The sequence below is a fragment of the Eubalaena glacialis genome, chromosome 15 (assembly GCF_028564815.1).
Source record: "Eubalaena glacialis isolate mEubGla1 chromosome 15, mEubGla1.1.hap2.+ XY, whole genome shotgun sequence".
Lineage (NCBI taxonomy): Eukaryota > Metazoa > Chordata > Mammalia > Artiodactyla > Balaenidae > Eubalaena > Eubalaena glacialis.
Genome location: NC_083730.1, coordinates 66,425,790 through 66,445,937, shown reverse-complemented (window position 1 = coordinate 66,445,937; position 20,148 = coordinate 66,425,790). Strand labels below are relative to the sequence as shown.

At 51.6% G+C, this 20,148-nt stretch overlaps 1 protein-coding gene across 5 annotated transcripts in view; it reads right to left on the bottom strand.

The window, feature by feature from the left end:
- LOC133075466 (protein HIRA) overlaps nt 1-20,148 on the bottom strand; it is a 74,126-nt gene that overhangs the window by 30,868 nt on the left and 23,110 nt on the right. For all 5 annotated transcript variants that reach the window (XM_061169726.1, XM_061169727.1, XM_061169728.1 and 2 more), the window contains 10 exons: nt 18,207-18,302; nt 17,026-17,186; nt 15,167-15,334; nt 14,255-14,368; nt 12,444-12,514; nt 11,773-11,878; nt 9,727-9,942; nt 8,769-8,854; nt 2,637-2,834; nt 828-989 (listed from right to left, as the gene is read on the bottom strand). In XM_061169726.1, coding sequence (XP_061025709.1) covers nt 828-989; nt 2,637-2,834; nt 8,769-8,854; nt 9,727-9,942; nt 11,773-11,878; nt 12,444-12,514; nt 14,255-14,368; nt 15,167-15,334; nt 17,026-17,186; nt 18,207-18,302 — 1,378 coding nt within the window. The remainder of the gene's footprint in view (nt 1-827; nt 990-2,636; nt 2,835-8,768; nt 8,855-9,726; nt 9,943-11,772; nt 11,879-12,443; nt 12,515-14,254; nt 14,369-15,166; nt 15,335-17,025; nt 17,187-18,206; nt 18,303-20,148) is intronic.

Below are 20,148 nucleotides of genomic sequence, written 5' to 3'. Positions count from 1 at the left end.
TCCCACTCAGACAAGCAGTTTTGAGAACATGGGTGAAGCCCCGGGGACAGTACAGTGTGGCTTTAGCTCCAAGACACCGTCCATGGCAAGGACAGGTCTCATCCCAGATGCTCCCTCCACTGGGCACCTTCTGGCCATGTGGCTCCTGCAAGAGTCTCTGGTCCACGTCCCTGATGTGGCTAATGGTAACGCTGAGCCCAATCACCTTGCAGTGGGTCACAGCTCCAGGTTGGCACTCAAGGCCCCGGCCTGTGTGGAGGAAGGTGGCCCGGCCCCCGCTCAGACTCTCCCAGCCTTCGACTTGCTGGACCAGGCAGTGAGCTCCGTGCCACAGCGGGCTTGGCAGGAGGCCCTCCCAGGAGGCAGAGAAGCTCTGTGTCAACAACAGAGGCTGAAACACTCAGTGTGGCTCCTCAGGAGGACTCCTGCCGCCCCATGACTGCTGCCTGTACTCAGGAAGGTGCAGAGGACATGCTGCAGGGGCTCAGAAGCCCGTTGGACCTCACAGAGGCCTCCCCTCCATCACTTTAATCTCAGCTCCCGACCTCCTGGTCAGTGTCTGAGCAGAAAGCCAGGACCAGAGCCTTCCACCCTCTGACCATCTCAGCACAGCCTCTACACCCACCAGCCCTCGTGCCTCTGCCCTTTGGTCCCCACCCCACCCCCACCCCATGGCTCCGTGAAGCAGCCACACCTTTCTCCTCAGAGTGGTGGCTCCTGAATACAGAGGGACAGGAGTCTGCACCCTCACAGGAAGGCGGACATGGCACGGCTGGCCCAAGTCTGTACCCTCCCCATCTCTGGGACCCCACACAGCCACCACCTACCTTTCCATAGCTGTCGGGGTCAAACCGACCAAGGCAGGAGCCCCCGGCGTGGCTTTGGAGCGCTCCGTGAATCGGGAGTCGAACGCTTTCATAGGTTCGATCTTGGACGGGGTTGTCAGGATGGAGGGGGACGGTGCAGCGGGAGCAGAGGCCGCATTCACGCTGGGGGTGGGGTGGAGACGGAAGGCCACGTCAGCACAACCCACTGAGGATCCGGGAGTCCGGGATTTGTGGGGCTTGGAGCCAAGTGAATGGGGCACAAATATCAAACTTCCATAAATAATTTCAAGACGTAATTGACTATTGCCAACTTTCTTTAATACCTTCACATATTAAAGTTCTGGGAGTTTGGCTTTCTGAGAAGGCTGTGAGCAAATGCACTCACACCCATACCACTTTAGTGTTCTCAGAGCTTCTGGGGGTAGCACGAGGCCTCAACAGTGGTTCCTACAACCCCCTTTTCCTCACCATAAAGCTCTGTCTCCACAACCTGAATACAGCAGCTCCACCCAACCCGCTCTGACTACCAGCTCTGACCATGGTCTCACAGGGACAATCACACACCCTTTATGCTCTCCTCCAAGTGCTCCCTGTGTCTCTGACTCCACAGAGAAAAGGGAGCTCAGGCTGGAGCTTGCCAGCTCCCTGTTGTCCCAGCACATCCCACACGCTGGGTCAAAGCCACGGGGCCTCCTCTGCCCACATCCGGGCTAACTGCCCTCCCCACCGCTGGACCCCCGGCCAGACGCCCGCAGGCACCTGTATGACCCTCCCCTCCTCTCCTGGAACCTGCACGGCCAACTGTTGAACATTTTGCAAACCTGGCGTCCTGTCCTTCCCCAGACACCCTTCCTCCCAATGCTCTGCTTCCTGACTGGTCTTGCTGCTCCATACCCTTCTCTTCCCTCAAGGGAGAGGGGACACTCGAAGCCTGGCGCATGCCTCCACAGCCATGACACCAGAGGCAGGAGCTGTGATAACGCACGGCCCTGTCCCTGGGGATGGAGGGTCACGTTGACACTGTCAGTTGTGTGCCAGTGCGGCAGCTAAACTTGGGCCCCACTGCTGGTCGTTTCCTAAGGTGCAAGTCCCAGCGCCTGTGTGTCCACTCCAGGGAGAAGCCAGCCTTCCTCCCCTCGCCCACCCCTCTTCAGGCTCCGGGCCTCTGCTCTCGCTGTTGCCCCTACTCCCCAGCCCCGTCCCCTGGCTCAGCCTAAATGAGAAGCCTTCCTGAGACCTGCCCACCAAGGCCCTCAGAGGGCCAGCCCCGCACCCCTGTGGCCACCTCTTCCGCTACCAGCCTAGATCCTCCCCGGAGATGAGGACCCACCAATCAACCCCTGCACACGTCGGGCCTGGCACAGCTTGTCACTCAGAGCAGGCGCTGGGCAAATGGCTCCTGGCTCTTAGTCATGCTCCTCTGGTCCTTTCAGACTCCTAGTTTGGTTTCCAGGTGATGGTCAGTGAAGACACGGGCTCCCCGAGCAAATGTATTCTGAGTGTGAGGGGAGTCTGTGCCGTGGCACACGAGCAAGCTGGCCGAAGGTGGGCTGGCCCCGTGGCAGGTGATGCGTCACTGGCCAGTTGCCACCCTTAGTATTCCCATCCTGGGACTGCATCTTCCCCCAGGACGTGAAGTCCTCAGGGCCCTAATCATCAGACTCTCCTGATCAAGGCTCCCTTCTGAGCAGGCCCTCATCTGAAACCAAGCACCTGTCTCTTTTCTTTACTGAAGAGGCCACGAAGTGTCCCTGGAACTGTCCAAACCGCACTTGCCCAGGTACAGGACCAAGCTTGGCACCTACTCACCTGTCCTTACTGACAGAATCGCCCGCAGGCCTGGTGCCAGTCGCCGCCACAGGCTCTGTGGAAGGCTTCGAGGTGCCGAAGGGGACGGGGGTGCTGGAGTCCAGCGGCAGCAGCTGCGGGCTGCTGTGAGAGGTGAGCATGGTGCCCGCCAGGGAACCCGAGAGCGGGATGCTGTTGAAGAAGGCCGTGGAGAAGTCCCTGTTGTCGAGAAGGAGAAAAGTCAGCCTTGGACGTCGAGCACCACGTCGAGTACTTACACATCCTAAGCAAATTTTTTTCTGGGTCCAATGGCAATGTATTTTCATGGCAGAATTTTTATGCAAGTTACAGAAAAGTAAAAAGGAAATTAAAATCACTTCATACACTACATTTAATTAGATCTAAGATGAATTGGTACTTTATATACCACTAAGAAAGAAAAAAACTGCGACCGATTATAACTGTCAGGTGTCACTGATAAGACGCACCCTGATCTCAAGAGGTGTTACCATGTGCAAATGTGTCTTGGGGCTGGGGAAACACAGCGCACAGAGTGGGCCTCCCTTTCATTATGGGCAGCGTGGACGTGCCATGGTTTACCCAACCAGCCTCTCGTGAGAACAGCTGGACGGTTTCCTGGTGTTTCTGTAACACACACTGCAGTGTGCCAGCTGAGGGCCCTGGGTATCATGGCTCAGCCACGCACAGGCTCTGAGGCCTTGGGCACCTCAGCCACCATGTCTGCAAAAGAGATGACAGGACCCTCCCTACGAGGCCGCTGTCTGGACTAACCTACTTCCTGTAGCGCATGACACGGGGCACACACAGAGACGCCTGCTGTTGTAACTGTCATCCCACTTGTTTCACACGTTACGTGGGATAAATTCCTAGAAGGAACTGCAGCAGCAAATGGAATGTTCATCGACGATTTTGGATAAATAGTTCTCAAGAGCCTTGCTTTGAGGTTCACCTCACAAGCCGTGCATGGGTGCCTATTCCCCCAAACCCTCATCAACGGTTTTATCAACTTCTTGATACCTGATAATCTGAGAGATGAAAAATGGTATCTTACTACAATTTTAATTTGCCATTATTTTGATGCAAGGTTGAAATTTTTTCATCTAGAAACATCTGATTTCCCTTTTTTGGGAGCTGTTTGTTCGTAGCTGTCATCCATTGTTCTATTTGGTTATTGGTCTTTATTATTGATTGTAAGACCTATTTACATATTCAAAAATTCCTATATGGACAGGAAATATTTTCCCCAGGATGTTGTGTTTTGACTATTTATCATGTAATTTTCCTTGCAAAAACATGTTATTTTCGTGTGGTCTAACTTTTGTGTAATTTGTAGAAGACTTTTTTTACCTCTGAGGTTATGAAAGTATTCTTCTATGGAATATTCTAAAATTTTAAATAATAAAAAAGTTAAACATTAAAAAAAATCTCTGAGATGTTCAGAATGTTCTCTGAAAAATTTCTGAGCTGTGCAAAATTTTAATGCGTGAGATAGGGCTCCAAATGTTTTTTTAAATTTATTTTATTGAAGTATAGTTGATTTACAACGTTGTGTTAATTTCTGCTGTACAGCAAGATGATTCAGTTATATATACACACACACACACACACACACACACACATTCTTTTCCATTACGGTTTATCATAGGATTCTGAATACAGTTCCCTGTGCTATACAGTAGGACCTTGTTGTTTATCCATCCTATATATAATAGTTTGCATCTGCTAATCCCAAACTCCCAATCCATCCCTCCCCCACCACCTCCCCCCGGCAACCACAAGTCCGCTCTCTATGTCCGTGAGTCTGTTTCTGTTTTGTAGATAGGTTCATCTGTGTCATATTTTAGATTCCACATATAAGTGATATCATATGGTATTTGTCTTTCTCTTTCTGACTTACTTTACTTAGTATGACCATCGCTAGGTCCATCCATGTAGCTGCAAATGACATTATTTCATTCTTTTTTATGGCTGAGTAGTATTCCATTGTATATAAACCACATCCTCTTTATCCATTCATCTGTCGATGGACATTTAGGTTGTTTCCATGTCTCAGCTATTGTGAACAGTGTGCTATGAACATTGGGGTGCATGTATCTTTTTGAATTATTGCCTTCTCCAGATATATGCCCAGGAGTGGGATTGGTGGATCACATGGCAACTCTACTTTAGTTTTTTGAAGAACCTCCATACTATTCTCCATAGTGGCTGCACCAATTTACATTCCCATCAGCAGTGTAGGAGGGTTCACTTTTCTCCCTTTCCAGCATTTGTTACTTGTAGACTTTTTAATCATGGCCATTCTGACCAGTGCGAGGTGGTACTTCACTGTAGTTTTGATTTGCATTTCTCTAATAATTAGTGGTGTTGAGCATCCTTTCATGTCTCTGTTGGCCATCTGTATGTTTTCTTTGGAGAAATGTCTGTTTAGGTCTTCTGCCCATTTTTCGATTGGGTTGTTTTTTTATTATTGAGTTGTATGAGCTGTTCCTGTATTTTGGAAATTAAGCCCTTGTCAGCCGCATCATTTGCAAATATTTTCTCCCAGTTTGTAGGCTGTCTTTTCATTTTGTTCATGATTTCCTTTGCTGTACAAAAGCTTGTAAGTTTGATTAGGTTCTGTTTATTTTTGTTTTTATTTCTTTTTAAAAATAAATTTATTTATTTTTTATTTTTGGCTGTCTTGGGTCTTCGTTGCTGTGCACGGGCTTTCTCTAGTTGCAGTGAGCGGGGGCTGCTCTTCGTTGTGGTGCGTGGGCTTCTCTTGTTGTGGAGCACGGGTTCTAGGCGCGCAGGCTTCAGCAGTTGTGGCACGTGGGCTCAGTAGTTGTGGCTTGCAGGCTCTAGAGCTCAGGCTCAGTAGTTGTGGCACATGGGCTTAGTTGCTCCGTGGCATGTGGCATCTTCCCGGGCCAGGGCTCAAACCCGTGTCCCTTGCGTTGGCAGGCAGATTCTTAACTACTGAGCCACCAGGGAAGCCCTTGTTTTTATTTCTATTGCCTTGGGAGACTGACTGAAGAAAACATTGGTACGATTTATCTCAGAGAATGTTTGCCTACATTCTCTTCTAGGAGTTTATGGTGTCATGTTTTATATTTAAGTCTTTAAGCCATTTTGAGTTGTTTTTGTATATGGTGTGAGGCAATGTTCTAACTTCATTGATTTACATGTGGCTGTGTAGCTTTCTCAACACCACTTGCTGAAGAAACTGTCTTTTCTCCATTGCATATTCTTGTAGGGCTCCAATTTTGTTTCTAGAGAGTATCACTTCCTGACTTCATTTACTGAATTAGGTAATGATTCGTCACAGATGCAAAATATTACCTTTAAAGTTCTCATAAATATTTGAGTCTATTTCTGAGTTTTCTATTGTATTCCACTGTTCTATTCACGTGTCAGTACCTCACTATTTTAATTATTATAGCTTGTAAGATTTAATTTCTAGTGGGGCTAGTCTTTCCTGATTAATCTTTTTCAGAAATATTTTAGCTACTCCTATGTACTTTTTCACAGAACTTCAGAATCAGTTTGTCTGATGCTGAAAACTCCTGTGGTTATTTGTATTGGCTCATGTTACATTTACAGGCTGAGGGAGATTTGTCATCTTTATGATATCGAGACATCCTATCTAATAAATGGTATGCATTTCTAGTAATTTCTGTGAATTTTCTTTTAGGTATCTCAGTAGAGTTTAAAATTTTTTCTTCATAAAGATCTCCATTTCGTGTTACATTCTAGGTACTGCATTTGTGAAAGTGATTTCTTCCTTTGCATCTTCTAAAGGTAACTGGTGCTACTTGATCTTGCTATGTTGCACCCAGTCATCTCATTGTCTTCTTTTACTGTCTATGGTGGTTTTTCCAGTTAATTCTCTTGCAGATTATACCATCTTTGACTAATGACACATTTACCACCTCCTTTCTAATTTCTTCTTTCTCTTAACTAACCATAGGAGCTTGGATCTCTAGAACAATGTTAAATTACAGTCAAAAGAGTAGACATGTGTTCAGTTTTTAAATTTAATTTGAAATAAGATAGTTTAACAAGTTTAACAAACATCTATCTGTTGCCATTTAACTGAGTTTTAAATAACAATGATGTTGGGTTTAATAAAAATGCCTCTTAAGCATCTACGAAGATGATCATATAATTTATTTATTTTGATCTACTGACATGTAGGAGTAAATTAAGTTTCCCCAAATCATTTGAACCATCTTGCTTTCCTGAAATAAATTTTACTTGTTTACAGTGTATTAGCATTTTAACACATTGTATCATTCTGTTTGTTATAATTTTATTTAGGATTTTGCATTGACATTTGGAAATAAGATTAATCAGAAATTTATTATATCTTTGTCACATTTTGATTATGAAATTTGAATATTGTGTTCATTAAAAAAAAAGATTTTGCAAGCTTTCCTTCTTTTTCAAAGCACTAGAATATTTTCAATAGTATTAGAATGACCTGTTCTTTAAAAGTTTGTTAGAATTTTCCTGTCAAGCCGTCTTAGTCTGGTGGCCTTTGATAGGTTAACTCTTTGACAGTGTCATCTATTTCTTCTATAATAATTCATCTGTACAGATTTTCTTCAATTTTGGTAATTTTTGTTTTCCCCAAAATAATTCACTTTCAAATTTATTTGCAGAGTTCAGCAAAGATGTCTTTCACCCTTTTGATTTATTCTTCACCTGTGATTATTTCCCATTTATGTCTATTTTAATTATTTGCAACTTTTTTCTTTCTTGATTAGATAAGCTAATAATTACCTCTTCCATTGCTACTTGTTTTGACATGGGAATCAAGAGGAAAAAAAGAATCAAGTTCTGGTACCAGAAATATGTGCCCCATGGCAGAAAGCTGGCTCAAGGCCAGGCAGGAAGTCATCTACCACCTCTGCCTCCTCACCAGGTGAGGCCTGGAAGGATCCACAGAACAAAAGTGCCACCACCACTTCTACCACCTCTACAAGCCTCATTCCCATCAGCTCTGAAATGTTCAAGCACTGTCACATACTTGGTTTCACTTGGTCCTAATAAAGGTGGGCAGGTGGCATTCTCTGCATAGGTTCATAATGGGAAAAAGGTTTGATCAAGAGAAAACCACTCTATGGGAGGAGTCTGGAAGTTGGTTCTGGCTCTACCTGGTCAGGTCACTGCCCTCCAGGGCCTCGGCACTTGCACACCTGACATGAGGAGGCCATCAGCACATCACATGACTGATGGTCTCCGCAGACTTCAGGGAAGATTTGGAACAGCTTGTGGAGGAACGAGTGGGAAGTGCAGAGGACTACTGTGCGTGGTGCCCTGAGGAGACGGGCTGAAAAGAGTGAGTCATCTTGATGGTCGGCCTATTCCTCTCACATGGGGCCTTATCATCCTTTGAATCAACATACCTCACTTTGGGGAGAATGACCAATACAAAAGCAAGCCCGACGACAGATGCCAAGACAAGGACAAATCCAGCTGAATCCACTGTCCCTCTCTGCTCCATCAGGGAAATCTACCCCCCACCCAGCAAGTCCACTTCTGGGAAGTGTCCTGAGAGAACAGTCACAGGTGTGCTCAGAGATTCATTTACAATCACAAAACACCGTACAAACTACACGTCCACAGTTAAGGGGCTGGTTAAGTAAATCACGGTGCGTTCACAGGCGGGGCACCTGGACCGTCAGCAAACCAATGCTTCAGAGAACTAGTTATTAAAATGGATGCAAGGTCAAGATACAGGAACAAACAGGAGATACGGACACCAAAACATTAACAGTGATCGTATCTTTGTGCTTTTACTGTTTTCCATAATGTGTACATATTCCTTTCTTAATCAGAAAGAGAAGGCTATAAAAGTGGAAAGAGAAACAGAAAAAAAATCAGTCTGACTTTTCTCTCCCTGGTATCTTCAACAAAGCAGGGACAGCCTCCCCACCCGCCTGCACCACCATCAGGTGTGCACAGGGCTCTGCAGTAGTGCAAGGCTTTGAGGCTGCTGGGAAGCTGGAATCAACTCACTTCCAGACTCTGTGGGTGAGGCTGGCCCAAGAGCCTGTGAAGACCTGGTTATGATAGTGCTACCTGGCGAAAGGAGAGAGGAAGACCTCCCAGAGAAGGCCACAGAAAGCTCGGTGAGTGAACGAGTACCCAGTGTCCAGCTGTGCTATGCAGAGAGGCGTGATTCTCCTCCGACCATCTGCTGTCCGAGTCTCAACTTGTTTCTTTAAAAGATTCTGGCAAAGTAGAGAGACATAAAGGAATGGAAACGTTTCTGAATCTCCGAATACCAACAAATAAGACTTCTAATGAAATGTATTCTAACTCCCCTCTGGCCTTTCAGATACAACTAAACTAAGCCACTCATTAAACAATAAGCGTTTTTATCAGGGTGTGTGCTCGACCTCCTGCACAGTAAGGCAGCAAGGACAGACACTCCCAGGTGAACCAGCTCCAACATCTTCCTTTCTATCTCCAATTCCCACCTGGCCAGGTCCCTGGAGCAGTGAGCACATGCCCGGCCGGCCACACGCACCCAGCAGCCATGGGGCTCAACAACGGAGCTAACAGATGAGACCCCTGTCTCTAAGCCACAATTTCAAACTTTCTTTCAATGAAGGCTCACAACCCAGGGTTTGTCACACACTGTGTCTGAACCACCTGGGGAGTGTGACACCCTGCATGAGCTCCTGGAGAGGGTTTTAGCTCCCAACATCTGTCCTGTTCCCTTCCCATCTCCACCCCGACCCCCCAGGGAAACATGGGCTTCCAGAGGAAGAAGGGGGAGTCAACAGACGTCTCTTGAGGGCAGAGCCTGAAACCCACTGTTCTCAGTATCTAGAATCTCCTAGAAAGGCTAGAGGTGAGGTTTGAAGTACCCCAAAGGACGCCCTCCTCTGGATCTCCTTGGGGCGGGGCCTTTGATAAGGTGCCCTGGGCCCCGCTGCTGCCGCACGCAGACAAGGGCAATAAGGCCGAGTGGCCCCCTGCTGGCTCCCAGCTCCCTGCCCATGTCTGTGCACTGTCTAGATGGCCTCTTGCCCTCCTGGCCTTGTGCCGCCCCTGGGCACGTGCCTGTGTCCTCAGTGCCGCTGGGCCCAGCCCTCACCTTCCTGATGTCCTCCAGACTCTCCCCGTTGACGACGCCAGTGACCGAGGTAGCGGAACCTGTCTCTCTGGCCGCAGAGCCCTTCTGGTCCAGCTGCTGCTGCTGCTGCCTCCGCTGGTACTTGAGCATCTCGGGGTTCTCGATGACGGCGGTGGAGAGCTGGGTCTCGGTCATGATGGCCAAACTCTTGCCGTAGGTGGACTGATGGATGCGGCTCTAGAGAAGGCAGAGAGAGGGAAGTGCAACAAACCGGCCGGGACACTGCCCACCAGTGGGCGAGCTGCGTGCTGGCTCCCAGCTCAGAGCGAGAGAGCCCTGGGCAGGGTCCCGGAACCCTGGACGCTGGCTCTCTGAAACCTCCCACCCTGTTTGCCTGTTTAGATGACTCAGGAGAGGCCTTGTACCCTCCCTCGATGTTTACAGCCTTCAGGGATGAAAGTGGATGCGTAACCCTCAGGAAAACACCTACAGCAGGTCTGGTGCAGAACAAACAGCAACAAACATTTGCTGAACTGAAATTACGACATTCAAATTGCTAATGTAAGGCTCTTAAATCACTCCAAGGACCCCAAACGCTTCTTGGGAATCAGACACTGAAACCCAGAGCTGCCTTCACTGCTCCAGCTGCAGCCATCAGCCCCACGTGGCTGGAGGTCGCCATGGGGTCGCTAACACAGCCCCTGAGAGCAAGGAAAGGCCTGGCACGCAGGCCTAGGGGAACCTTTCTCTGCCCGCATTGCCCCCAACACGTCCTGACCCTTCCAAGCAGGGCCAGCCCCACCTTCCCAGGTCTCAGCAGCCCTGTGCCACAAGCCAGGCTGTGTGAGGGCAGGGACAGTGGCCCCAGCACACTGGAGTGGCCAGTGTGACAAGGAGCAGACTCGCACATGGTGTGCTAACGACCAAAGCAGAGGTCAGTAGGACACCTGCCTCGCAGGAAGGATGCTGGGCAGGCAGCCTTGGGGCCCACTCTGCAGGACCTGGAGTGCCTGCCTGTGGCCAAAACTCCCTCCCCGGCACCCCTGGAATCTCAAGGCAGGATTCGGAGTTCGGCCCTACTGTTCCTCAAATGCAGGGGCCCTGCCTGCATCCAGGACGGGTTACGACTCTCTAAGGAGAGGGGAGGTCACCTGACGGCAGTGACCGGTGGAGGGAAGAGCTGGGGCTGTGGACACACATGTCCCCCCACTGACAAGTGACCGTGGGTGCCAGGCAAGTCCACTGTGGTGAGCGAGGCCGACTCTGAAGCCCGAGGGGTAACATCGTAGTGGGGGTCCCCACAGAAGCCTAAGAGGGGGCTCCCAGCAGCAACGGCACCCTGAGGGGAGAGCTGCCACCTGCCTTGGGCTCTCGGAGCCTCTTGCCCCCACATACTGGTGTGGGCCCACTTGCGGGAAGGCAGGCTCCTAGTCTGAGGGAGGGAAAGCAGTGCCTGTCACCAAGTCCCCGAGGACGAGCACTGGCCACCCTGTCCTGGGCAGAGCATGGCGGAGAGGAGGCCTGGCCCCAAGGCTGCGGATGGGCTCATGCTTCCGCTCTCAGACCTCAGGGTCACATGTTATTCTCCTCAGTGAAACAGGACCAGCCCTGCCTGGAGGGGTTCTGTGTAATTTAAGTGAAGAAACGTGGCCCTGGCTCTGGCACACAGTAAGTGCTAGGAAAGGACTGCTATCACTGTTGTAACTGCTGACCCGAAGCCAGTATGTTAGCGAAGGACAACAGGGAGGGGACGTGAGCAGCCCTGGCAGCCACTCCCACTCTTCCAGTGTGAACACCTCCCAGGGTGGCTATCAGCTCAAGAGGAGATGCCTGGGCTTACTCAATTCTATTTTCCGCAAGATGTTACAGAAAAACCCAATTTTTGGCCAACCCAATAGAATGGATCTCTGACATGAATAGAGGTTCATTTTAAATTAAATCTCTCTTGTAGAGAAGACAAGGATTACAGTCTACAAGAGGCAAAGGACCAGGAACGCTTCAGGAAACAATGTGTCTGTGTAGGTCACAGGAGGAGGTCCCTCAGAGCCGCCGTGGCCGTGCTCCTACCTTCTCCTCCTCGCTCAGGGGGTCTCCGAGCTCGTCCTGGGAGAAATCCAGGAACGCCACAGAGCCGTCCATGGAGCACACCAGGATGCCCAGCCCGTTCAGAGTCCTGGAAAAGATGGCCATCAGCAGCCAGGCGCAAGCCCCGCAGTGCTCACCCACCACGGAGTGGCCTGGGGGAGGCAGAGCCTGTGGAGACGCCCCCACGCGCTCATGGGGAGGCGGAGGTGGGGGCGACAGTCCCATTCTACAGAGCTCTGGGCCCTTTAGTTCTCAGCACATGTACAGAGTATCTCTCACCCTGTGCTTTGTAAGAGTTTCATGTTCATTTATCTCATTTTTGAAAGCATTAAAAAACAAACAACTGCGAGGGAGTGCACATCTAAATGAGGTCACTGAGAAGCATGAAACGGCTTCTACAGCCACACTACTCCGATTCACGCAGCGACAGAGCCAAGTGCAACCAGGATCATGCACTCTCCTTCCCAGACGAACACCAGTCTGTCTGAACAGGGGTTTCCAGTAGGGCCAGGAGCACAGCACCCTGGGGTCTGTCCTGGCTGCAACACCTGGGATCCTGGCTGCCCAACCCTAATCACACCCAGGAGGCCTTGAGCTCCAACATGTGGCTCCTCCTTTCCTAGACCATGCCTCGAATCGAGAATCCATCTTACCAGGAAATGTCCATGATGGATTTGTCAAACAGCTCATGGATGACAACCAAAGGCCGTTTTAGACACGTGAGCTGGAAGGAAAGGGCGGCAAAGGTTAATGAATGAATGAGGCCTTCCGTGTCCACTCTGCTCAGCTGCCGCCACCAGACCCAGGAGCATGGTTTGAGCTGTGCTGACACGTGGGGCGTCTTCAGCTCTACTCAGACGGCCACCACCGAGACTCCACCGAGACTCTGGAACCCACGCCTGCCAAAGACACGTGTGCCAGCATGGGGTCTGCCCCTTCGGGCCTGGCAGGGCAGACAGCTGTATACACACAAGACCAGCAATGGAGGAGGGGGTTCTAGAAGGCCTACCGAACAGGGATGGGATGCCAAGGCCTGCGCAGGGAATGCAGCAGCAAAGGCAGGTCCCAGGACAGGAAAACAGCCTCAGAGAGAACCTAGCACCCCTTCTCAAGGCTCACGTTCAGGTGCACACACATATCCAAGGCTCCACGTGACCAGCGCCACGCACCACACAGGTTCATGTTGCCCTGACCCAGGCCCCAGGGTAGCCACTATTAACACTCTTCCTCTCTTCCGTCTTGGACAAATATTTTATTCTTTAAAGTAAGGCACACGGTTGCCTGCTTTTTCATTTAACGCAGAATGAGTGTGTCATCAACATCCTGTGAAAACCTGTGTCTGGTGACCGTACCCGCCGCCTTCCCCATGCGCATGTGGGTCATCTGGTCCTCTCACGTGGCTAAGCACATGTCCACACTCCCACAGCAGCAGCAGGCATAGCTCTCACACACAGGGCCTGCCTGTCCTGCCCACTGGTCCTGGGCCCCTGGGTGGCGGGCTGGGGTGGGAACACGCCTTGAGGGCAGGAGGCGCTAAGGCAGCCCTAGTCCTGAGGACGGGAGTGGAATCTGAGCACCTGGAACCCATGAGAACCTTGCCCCATCCTAGTTCCACTCCCCAAAGAGAACCAGCCTGGCCTTCCTTCCACAGACATGCCTACAGACCCCTCAGAAACCTGGGACCTCTGTCAACACCTGACCCGTCAGTGATGTTTTGGTCAAAGTACCAGGGATGGAGCCCAGGCCCAGGGGAGCCCGGGAAGAATGCGCCTGGGCCGCCTAGGACGCACCAGGTCCAGGGTCTGGAATGGGGTCACAGGATTGCTCTGCGAGAAGCAACTGTCCTAAATGCAGCCAAAGAATAACCTCCAAATCTACAACTTCAAATCCACTCTGCTTATGGGGAAATCAATGATAAGGAATAAACTATTGTTAACGCAACACACACAAAGCTCAACCACTTTATGCCAAGTGAAAAGAAGACAAGATGCAAAAAAGTAAACACTGCATGACTCCATTCATATAAAGTCCAGAAACAGGCAAAGCTCATCCACGTGACAGACATCCTTAGTGCTGCTGCCCTGGCTGAGGGGGGGCTGGGGGCAGGGTCCTGACAGGGAAGGGGCAGGGAGCATTCCGGGGCAATAGTTACACGGAAGTAAACACGTCTGACGACAGATGCACTGAGCTGTGTACTTCAGGTAGATCCACTATGGAGGTTCTATATCTACACAAAGTTCTTTTAAAGTAAAGCCAACACAATATGCCAACTGCGGCCCTGACTACTGAAGATGTGACCTGGGTCTGGACACAAGAGCTGCTCTGGCTGGGTGGCAGGGGGGCCTCTTCTGGCCAGGCCCAGGTTCAGGGCAGAAACACTCACTGACCACCACCAGAAGTGAGGGGTCTCTCCTCTTTCAGGCACCCCCTCCCCGCCGAGCGGCGAGCTCACAGTAGGGCTCACCCAGACAGAGAGCGAGCGGTCCTTGCTGCCGACAGCACAGCAGCAGTATGGGCAACTGGGTTTCGCAGAGCTTCCGTTCTTCTGCTTCTTCTTGAAGATTTTTGGGTTGAATTTCTAAAACCAAGTAACAAGGGTTAATTAGTAATTAATCAAGCATCAAGCATGCACCCTACACCAAATAGGAGACATACCAGGATCCCAGCCCAGCAGGCGTCCCCCAGCCCCGGGCACCCGCACGCGCCATTGTGCCTTCACAGCTACCCAGCAGGCCTTGTGCTGGGGATGACACGTGTCCTAATCAAAGTCTGGTTCTGGTGACATTCAACATGTTAAATAAAATATTAACTTCATATTCATCACATCCATTTGCCAATAAAGCACATGGGTATATATTCTATTTTGTATAACTAGTTTAAAAATATTGAAACAGGGGCTTCCCTGGTGGCGCAGTGGTTGAGAATCTGCCTGCTAATGCAGGGGACACGGGTTTGAGCCCTGGTCTGGGAGGATCCCACATGCCGCGGAGCAACTAGGCCCGTGAGCCACAACTACTGAGCCTGCGCGTCTGGAGCCTGTGCTCCGCAACAAGAGAGGCCGCGATAGTGAGAGGCCCGCACACCGCGATGAAGAGTGGCCCCCGCTTGCCGCAACTAGAGGAAGCCCTCGCACAGAAACGAAGACCCAACATAGCAATCAATCAATCAATCAATCAATCAATCTTAAAAAAAAAAAAATTGAAACATTAAGTATTTAAAATGAAACAAGAAGCTAACAATGCGTGCTGAATCTCAGAGGCCACCATCTCAGTCCAACACGTGACCCAGGACTGGGGAGCACGGCACTGCCAAGGTTCCAAGGGTCCCACTTAGGGCGGCGCTGATGGCCGGCCAACCTGAGGCCAAGTGGACTCACCACGACAGTCACAGCTTTCCGATGCCCGACAAAGTCCATGTTGGTCTTCCAGCCCTCCCGCTCGATGATCTGGGCGGTGGGGCCGGAGTTGTTCATGGCATGGGCGGACACGAGGTAGTGCCCGTCAGGGGACCAGCTGAGCCGCAACACGTGGGTTGTCCCTCCACACTGCAAGAAACGTCTGTGCTTGAAAGGAGCCCAAGGCCAACTCTGTGACCACAATTGGCCCCAGGAATCAAACTGAGCTCTGATGTACAAATGCGCAATGGTGGAGCACGCCCGAGCTGCCGGCTACATGGCCAGCTTGACTCCAGACTCTCCGGGTGAGCTGACAGCGGGGCCGTCAGGAGACTGGTAGGGGCGCCATTCTACCCTCCCCCACTGCACGGCGGCACAGGCTGAGGGGACGGCTGGACGGCCACCTCTTTCCACTGTCAACCCTGTCTGGGCCAAATCTATCTGACCAAAGACCCTTTCTCCAACCCAGCACTGGGGAACCCCACAGGAGGTTTGCAGACCACATGTTGCTGTGGAGAAAGAGCACTGCTGACCCTCGGAAGCCTGGTCACAAGCCTGTCTCTGCACTGCAGCCAGTGACCACCAGGCCCCACCTGCTCTCTGGAGCCTGTCTCCTCGCCCAAAGCCTGGTGACGCCACCAGCCAAGGAGAAGAGGTTTGTAAAGTCCATAGAAACCATAAATGGCACAACAGAAAGGCACTGTTCCCCTGACCCAGGCAGAGGCAGGGCACCCCTTCACACCATGCCTCCTGCAAAGTGAGATGACATTGGCTAACAGCCAGCCCCTGAAGCTCAAGGTCAGTCCAGGGCAGCCCGAAAGGCTTAGGGGTTAAGATCCAGGCTGCGCAGCCCTAGGGGAAGGCAGGACAAGGCAGGGCCCGAGCGCAGCATGGGGACACACCTGCCTCCACTGCCAGCCGGGTCCAAGCCAAGGCAGGACAGCCCTCCCAGAGGCTGAAGAGTGCTGCCAGCTCCTGCTGGATTCCAAACATTCCTGTCCTGCCCACACCCCGCCACCACAGCCACCCCAGGAGCCCAGTGGCTCTCCACAAGGCCTGCAGCCCATGTCCTCTCACACTAGGTGGCTGCCAAGGAGGGCAGAACTAAGTGAGGTAAGGACCAGGCTCATGGATCCAGTTCAGGAACTTCTGTGGGTTGGGGGACAGCTGAACATGTGATACCCACTTTTCTCCACAGCCAGCCCTGACCAGTGGGCAGGCGTCTATTCTTCCTGCAAAACTTCATACTCAAGTCCCTTCCTCCAAGAAGCCCTCTCTGACGAGACCACCCCTACCCCCAGCCATTTCTGCCCACTCTGGATAACCCCATCTCAATCCACGTTCATTTCCTGTACTCAGGACAGCCGTACACACAGGAGGCACTCAAGAAATGTCCACTGAATAATGGCGACCTTGAGCTCTGGTCCCACATGAAATCAGAACTCAAATGAGGGAAGTGATGGTAAAATACTACACAAGCCAGTGCAGTCCAACCTCCAGATGTTTTGCAAACTGGACTGTTAACGCCTTCCACAGGAGCCGGCCGGCCTGCAGAGCGAAGGTCAGCAAGCACGGCCCAGAGCCCTCAGGAAGACGCAAGAGCCTCCTCCACCCCCCACGTCCCCCACACCCCAAGGGGCAGCGTGCTGTAAACTCTTCAGCTTTAACACCTACAAGCCTTTTCACTACAAAGGTGGACGTTTAATAGCTTCTGAGAAGTGAACGATTTTCATCACACGACTCTGGGCTCCCTGACTACGTCTGGACCCCAGGCAGCCCCTGCTCTGTGTGGGAGGCGTGGGGGGGGGGTGCGGCGGCGGGGAGCCTGCCAGGCCTCTTACCTCATCGAAAGGCTTGGTGATGCTGGTCTCTAACTGCCAGTCCAGCGTCCTCCACACCTTCAGGCTGCGGTCGTCGGCTTGAGAGGCAATGTATTTACCAACAGGGTCCCAAGTCAGGCCCTTCACCAGGCCAGAATGGCCTCTCAGAGTAGCTAGGATTTCTGTGAGGACAAGTAAGTGAGGTTGGAAAGGCGTTACACCAAGGGGAAAACAGTGACTCTGTCTAGAAACGGGCCACGGGTCGGCCAGCCAAGAGAAGGGGCTTCAGGAGTCGCCCTGGCCAGCCCCACCCCTGGGCACAAGCAGAAGAATCTGTTCTCACCCAGGAGGTGGGCACCACCCATTTCCCTCCAGCCAAGCTGACACGTATGGGTTGAGGCTGCACGTGCCCTCAGAGGGGCAGGTGGCCAGGGCCAGAGCTGAAATGCCCCACCTCACCTTGCCGGCAGCTGCAGCCCTGCCCATGGTTTCCTTTCTGGACAGGAGCCCGTGCCCATCCAAGCCCTCCTGATGTGACCCTCCCTGGGGGACCGGGCCCTGTACTGAGTGAGTCCTCTGCTCGTCATCACTGAGGACAAAGGGGAGGGAGCTTGAACCCCAGAGAGCTGTAAGCTGAATGCCACCCCAGCCACGGTGGCTGGGCCGATTCCCCACACACGGTGGAAGCTTATGAAGAGAGCAAGTGACCGGGACCCGAGCCTATGAGAAGAACATGCTCCCGTCACCAAGCAGGGACTAGAAGCATCTCACTGGCTGCAAACCGCAGTACCATCCCAGGCTCTGCCATCGGTAGGGACTTCAAACACGTCAATAGAAAAACTGATCTTCTGCAAAACTGGATCTATTAGCCTGCTCATGCTCGAGGGCGTCACAGAGGAGACGGCTACTGGGCTGAGGCCAGAGCCCGGGGTGGGAGGGCGCACCCTCGAGGGCAGCTGGCCGGGCTCCCAGTGCCAGGGGTCCATCCGCACAGCCTGCAGCAGGGACACCCATGCCGGCACTTGGTTACTACTATTTTTCTTTAATGTAAACTTCTCTTTAAACCTTAAATGTGATTGATAAAGAAGACCTGAGTTACTGACAAGACAGGCTGGCTGCCACCAGCCGAGGAGACCCAGCCCACCCATTCCAGACACCGCCGGGCAGCCCCACGGACAGGCCGCCCGGGCAGAGGTGCGGACCTGGGAACTTCACTGCGTTCCAGATGACCACGGTGTTGTCCACGCTGCACGAGGCCAGCCAGGCGTCATGGGGGGACCACGCTACGTCCATCACATCTGGAAGACAATGGCCAGTGGTGAGTCTCTTACCTGGTGGTGTACATGGACACGGCGCAGCTCCACCCTGCCAGCTGGCCAGTCAGCAGCCCCCCGGCGTTCTCACACCTGAGGAGACTTGACCTGGGACCATCATAACTAGACTTTTCCAAACCAACCTGAAGAACTTCCCCACTAAGGTTCTGCAATCAGTCCTGAGATCTGAAGCATCTAACGGCCCCACCCCACTCCCTTCTGACAAAGCACTGAGGGCCTGGCCAAGAGCGTGGCACCTGTGCCACTGCATGGCCGGGTCTGCAGCCCTCGGGCCGGCTGAGCCGCCTTCTCCAACCCTAACCCACTTCATCAGAGCACAGCGTGACAGCCAAGGTCTCCCTGGTTTCTCCAACCTCAGTGCCTGGTGCGGCACCGGGAGTGCGGAGGGATGGCTGGTGAGGTGAAGAAACAGAAAGAGCAGCCAGTCAGGAGCCACCTAGTCCTTTCCTCACAGGATGATTTAAATCTTCAGAGTCAGCTCGACAAGACCGCCCACGCGGGCAGCACCGTGATCTCCCGTGTGTGCGCCGGCGCTGAGCACGAACCCGGGCCCCGCTGTCCTGCTCCGCGTTGTGTGGCTGAGGGCACTCAAGACCCGGAACAGACCTAACTCAGCAGCGGACTTGGACCAGGTTCCAGTTCCTCATGCCCACGAGCACACGTGCCATCATTCTGCACACCCTGGGGCGTTTCTTTGAGACGGATGCCCCACGGTGGGAACCTGGGCGGAGCACCTGGGTATTTTCATGAGTCTGGATTCTTCACATTTCTACTAGCAGAATGTCCTTTTCAAAAGTCCCTTTTTAGCTTGAGGATTATGATTTTTTCCCCTTCTAACTTATTGAGTACATTTTTATGTTTGAAGTTCCACTTTAATTCGCAAAGTGAAGACTGTGCACATTGGTGTATCTGAAGCTGTCTTCAGGGACTCCTCTGTTCCTACCTCGTCTGTTGGGAGGTGATTTGTGCTGGTGGGTCTAACAAGAATGCAGTGTCTGCTAAAGGAGGCACAGGAACCTCTTCTGGGGCCCAGAGCGTGGGTGGGATTGGGGGGCAGCCGTGCAAACCACAGACCCCCCTGTGCTTCCTGAGTCCTAGAGCAGAGACATGAACACCTGGGACTCCAGAAAGGAGACCGGTTTTCTTAGCAATTTCCATGGACTATGGACAATACAGACCTTAGCTGCAAATTCCATCAGTATACCTTCCTATGCTGTAGAAGGTTTATGTAGTAAAGTCAGTTATTCTCCTTTGTTGTATATTTTAAAATGATTTCTCTTATTGCTTGTTAACTTTGAAAAAATATTCCCTCTGCTGGAGGTCTAATAAATATTCAATTCTGTTTTCTCTTGCTTTATTTAGAATGTTTCTTTAATACCTGGAATTTATCATGCTGTCTTTAGCTAAGGCTCTACATTACCTTCCTTTCACCCACGAACTGCTGAATGGCTGGTTACCCCATCATGTGTGGGGAACGAATCTTTCCTTCTGTTATCGGTCATTGGTGCCGCCTTCACAGCACACCAAGTTGTCAGGAGCACTGTAGCCTCCTTCAATGTTGTTAACTTTGTTTGAATGAGTTCTCCCACGTCCTGACTCATCCTTCCAGACGCCCTTTGGAGTCACTGCCGAGTTCTGCAGTAAATCCACACATGTGACATGACTTCCTCCCCAAACCCCAGTTTTGGAGCTTCTGTCTTCAGACCATACAACGCCCTTTCCTTCTCGCCACAGCTCTACACACATCTGAGACCCTCCCTGTCCTTGAAGATATACGTTTCTGGTCACTGTCGTTCCCGCCAACTCTCCA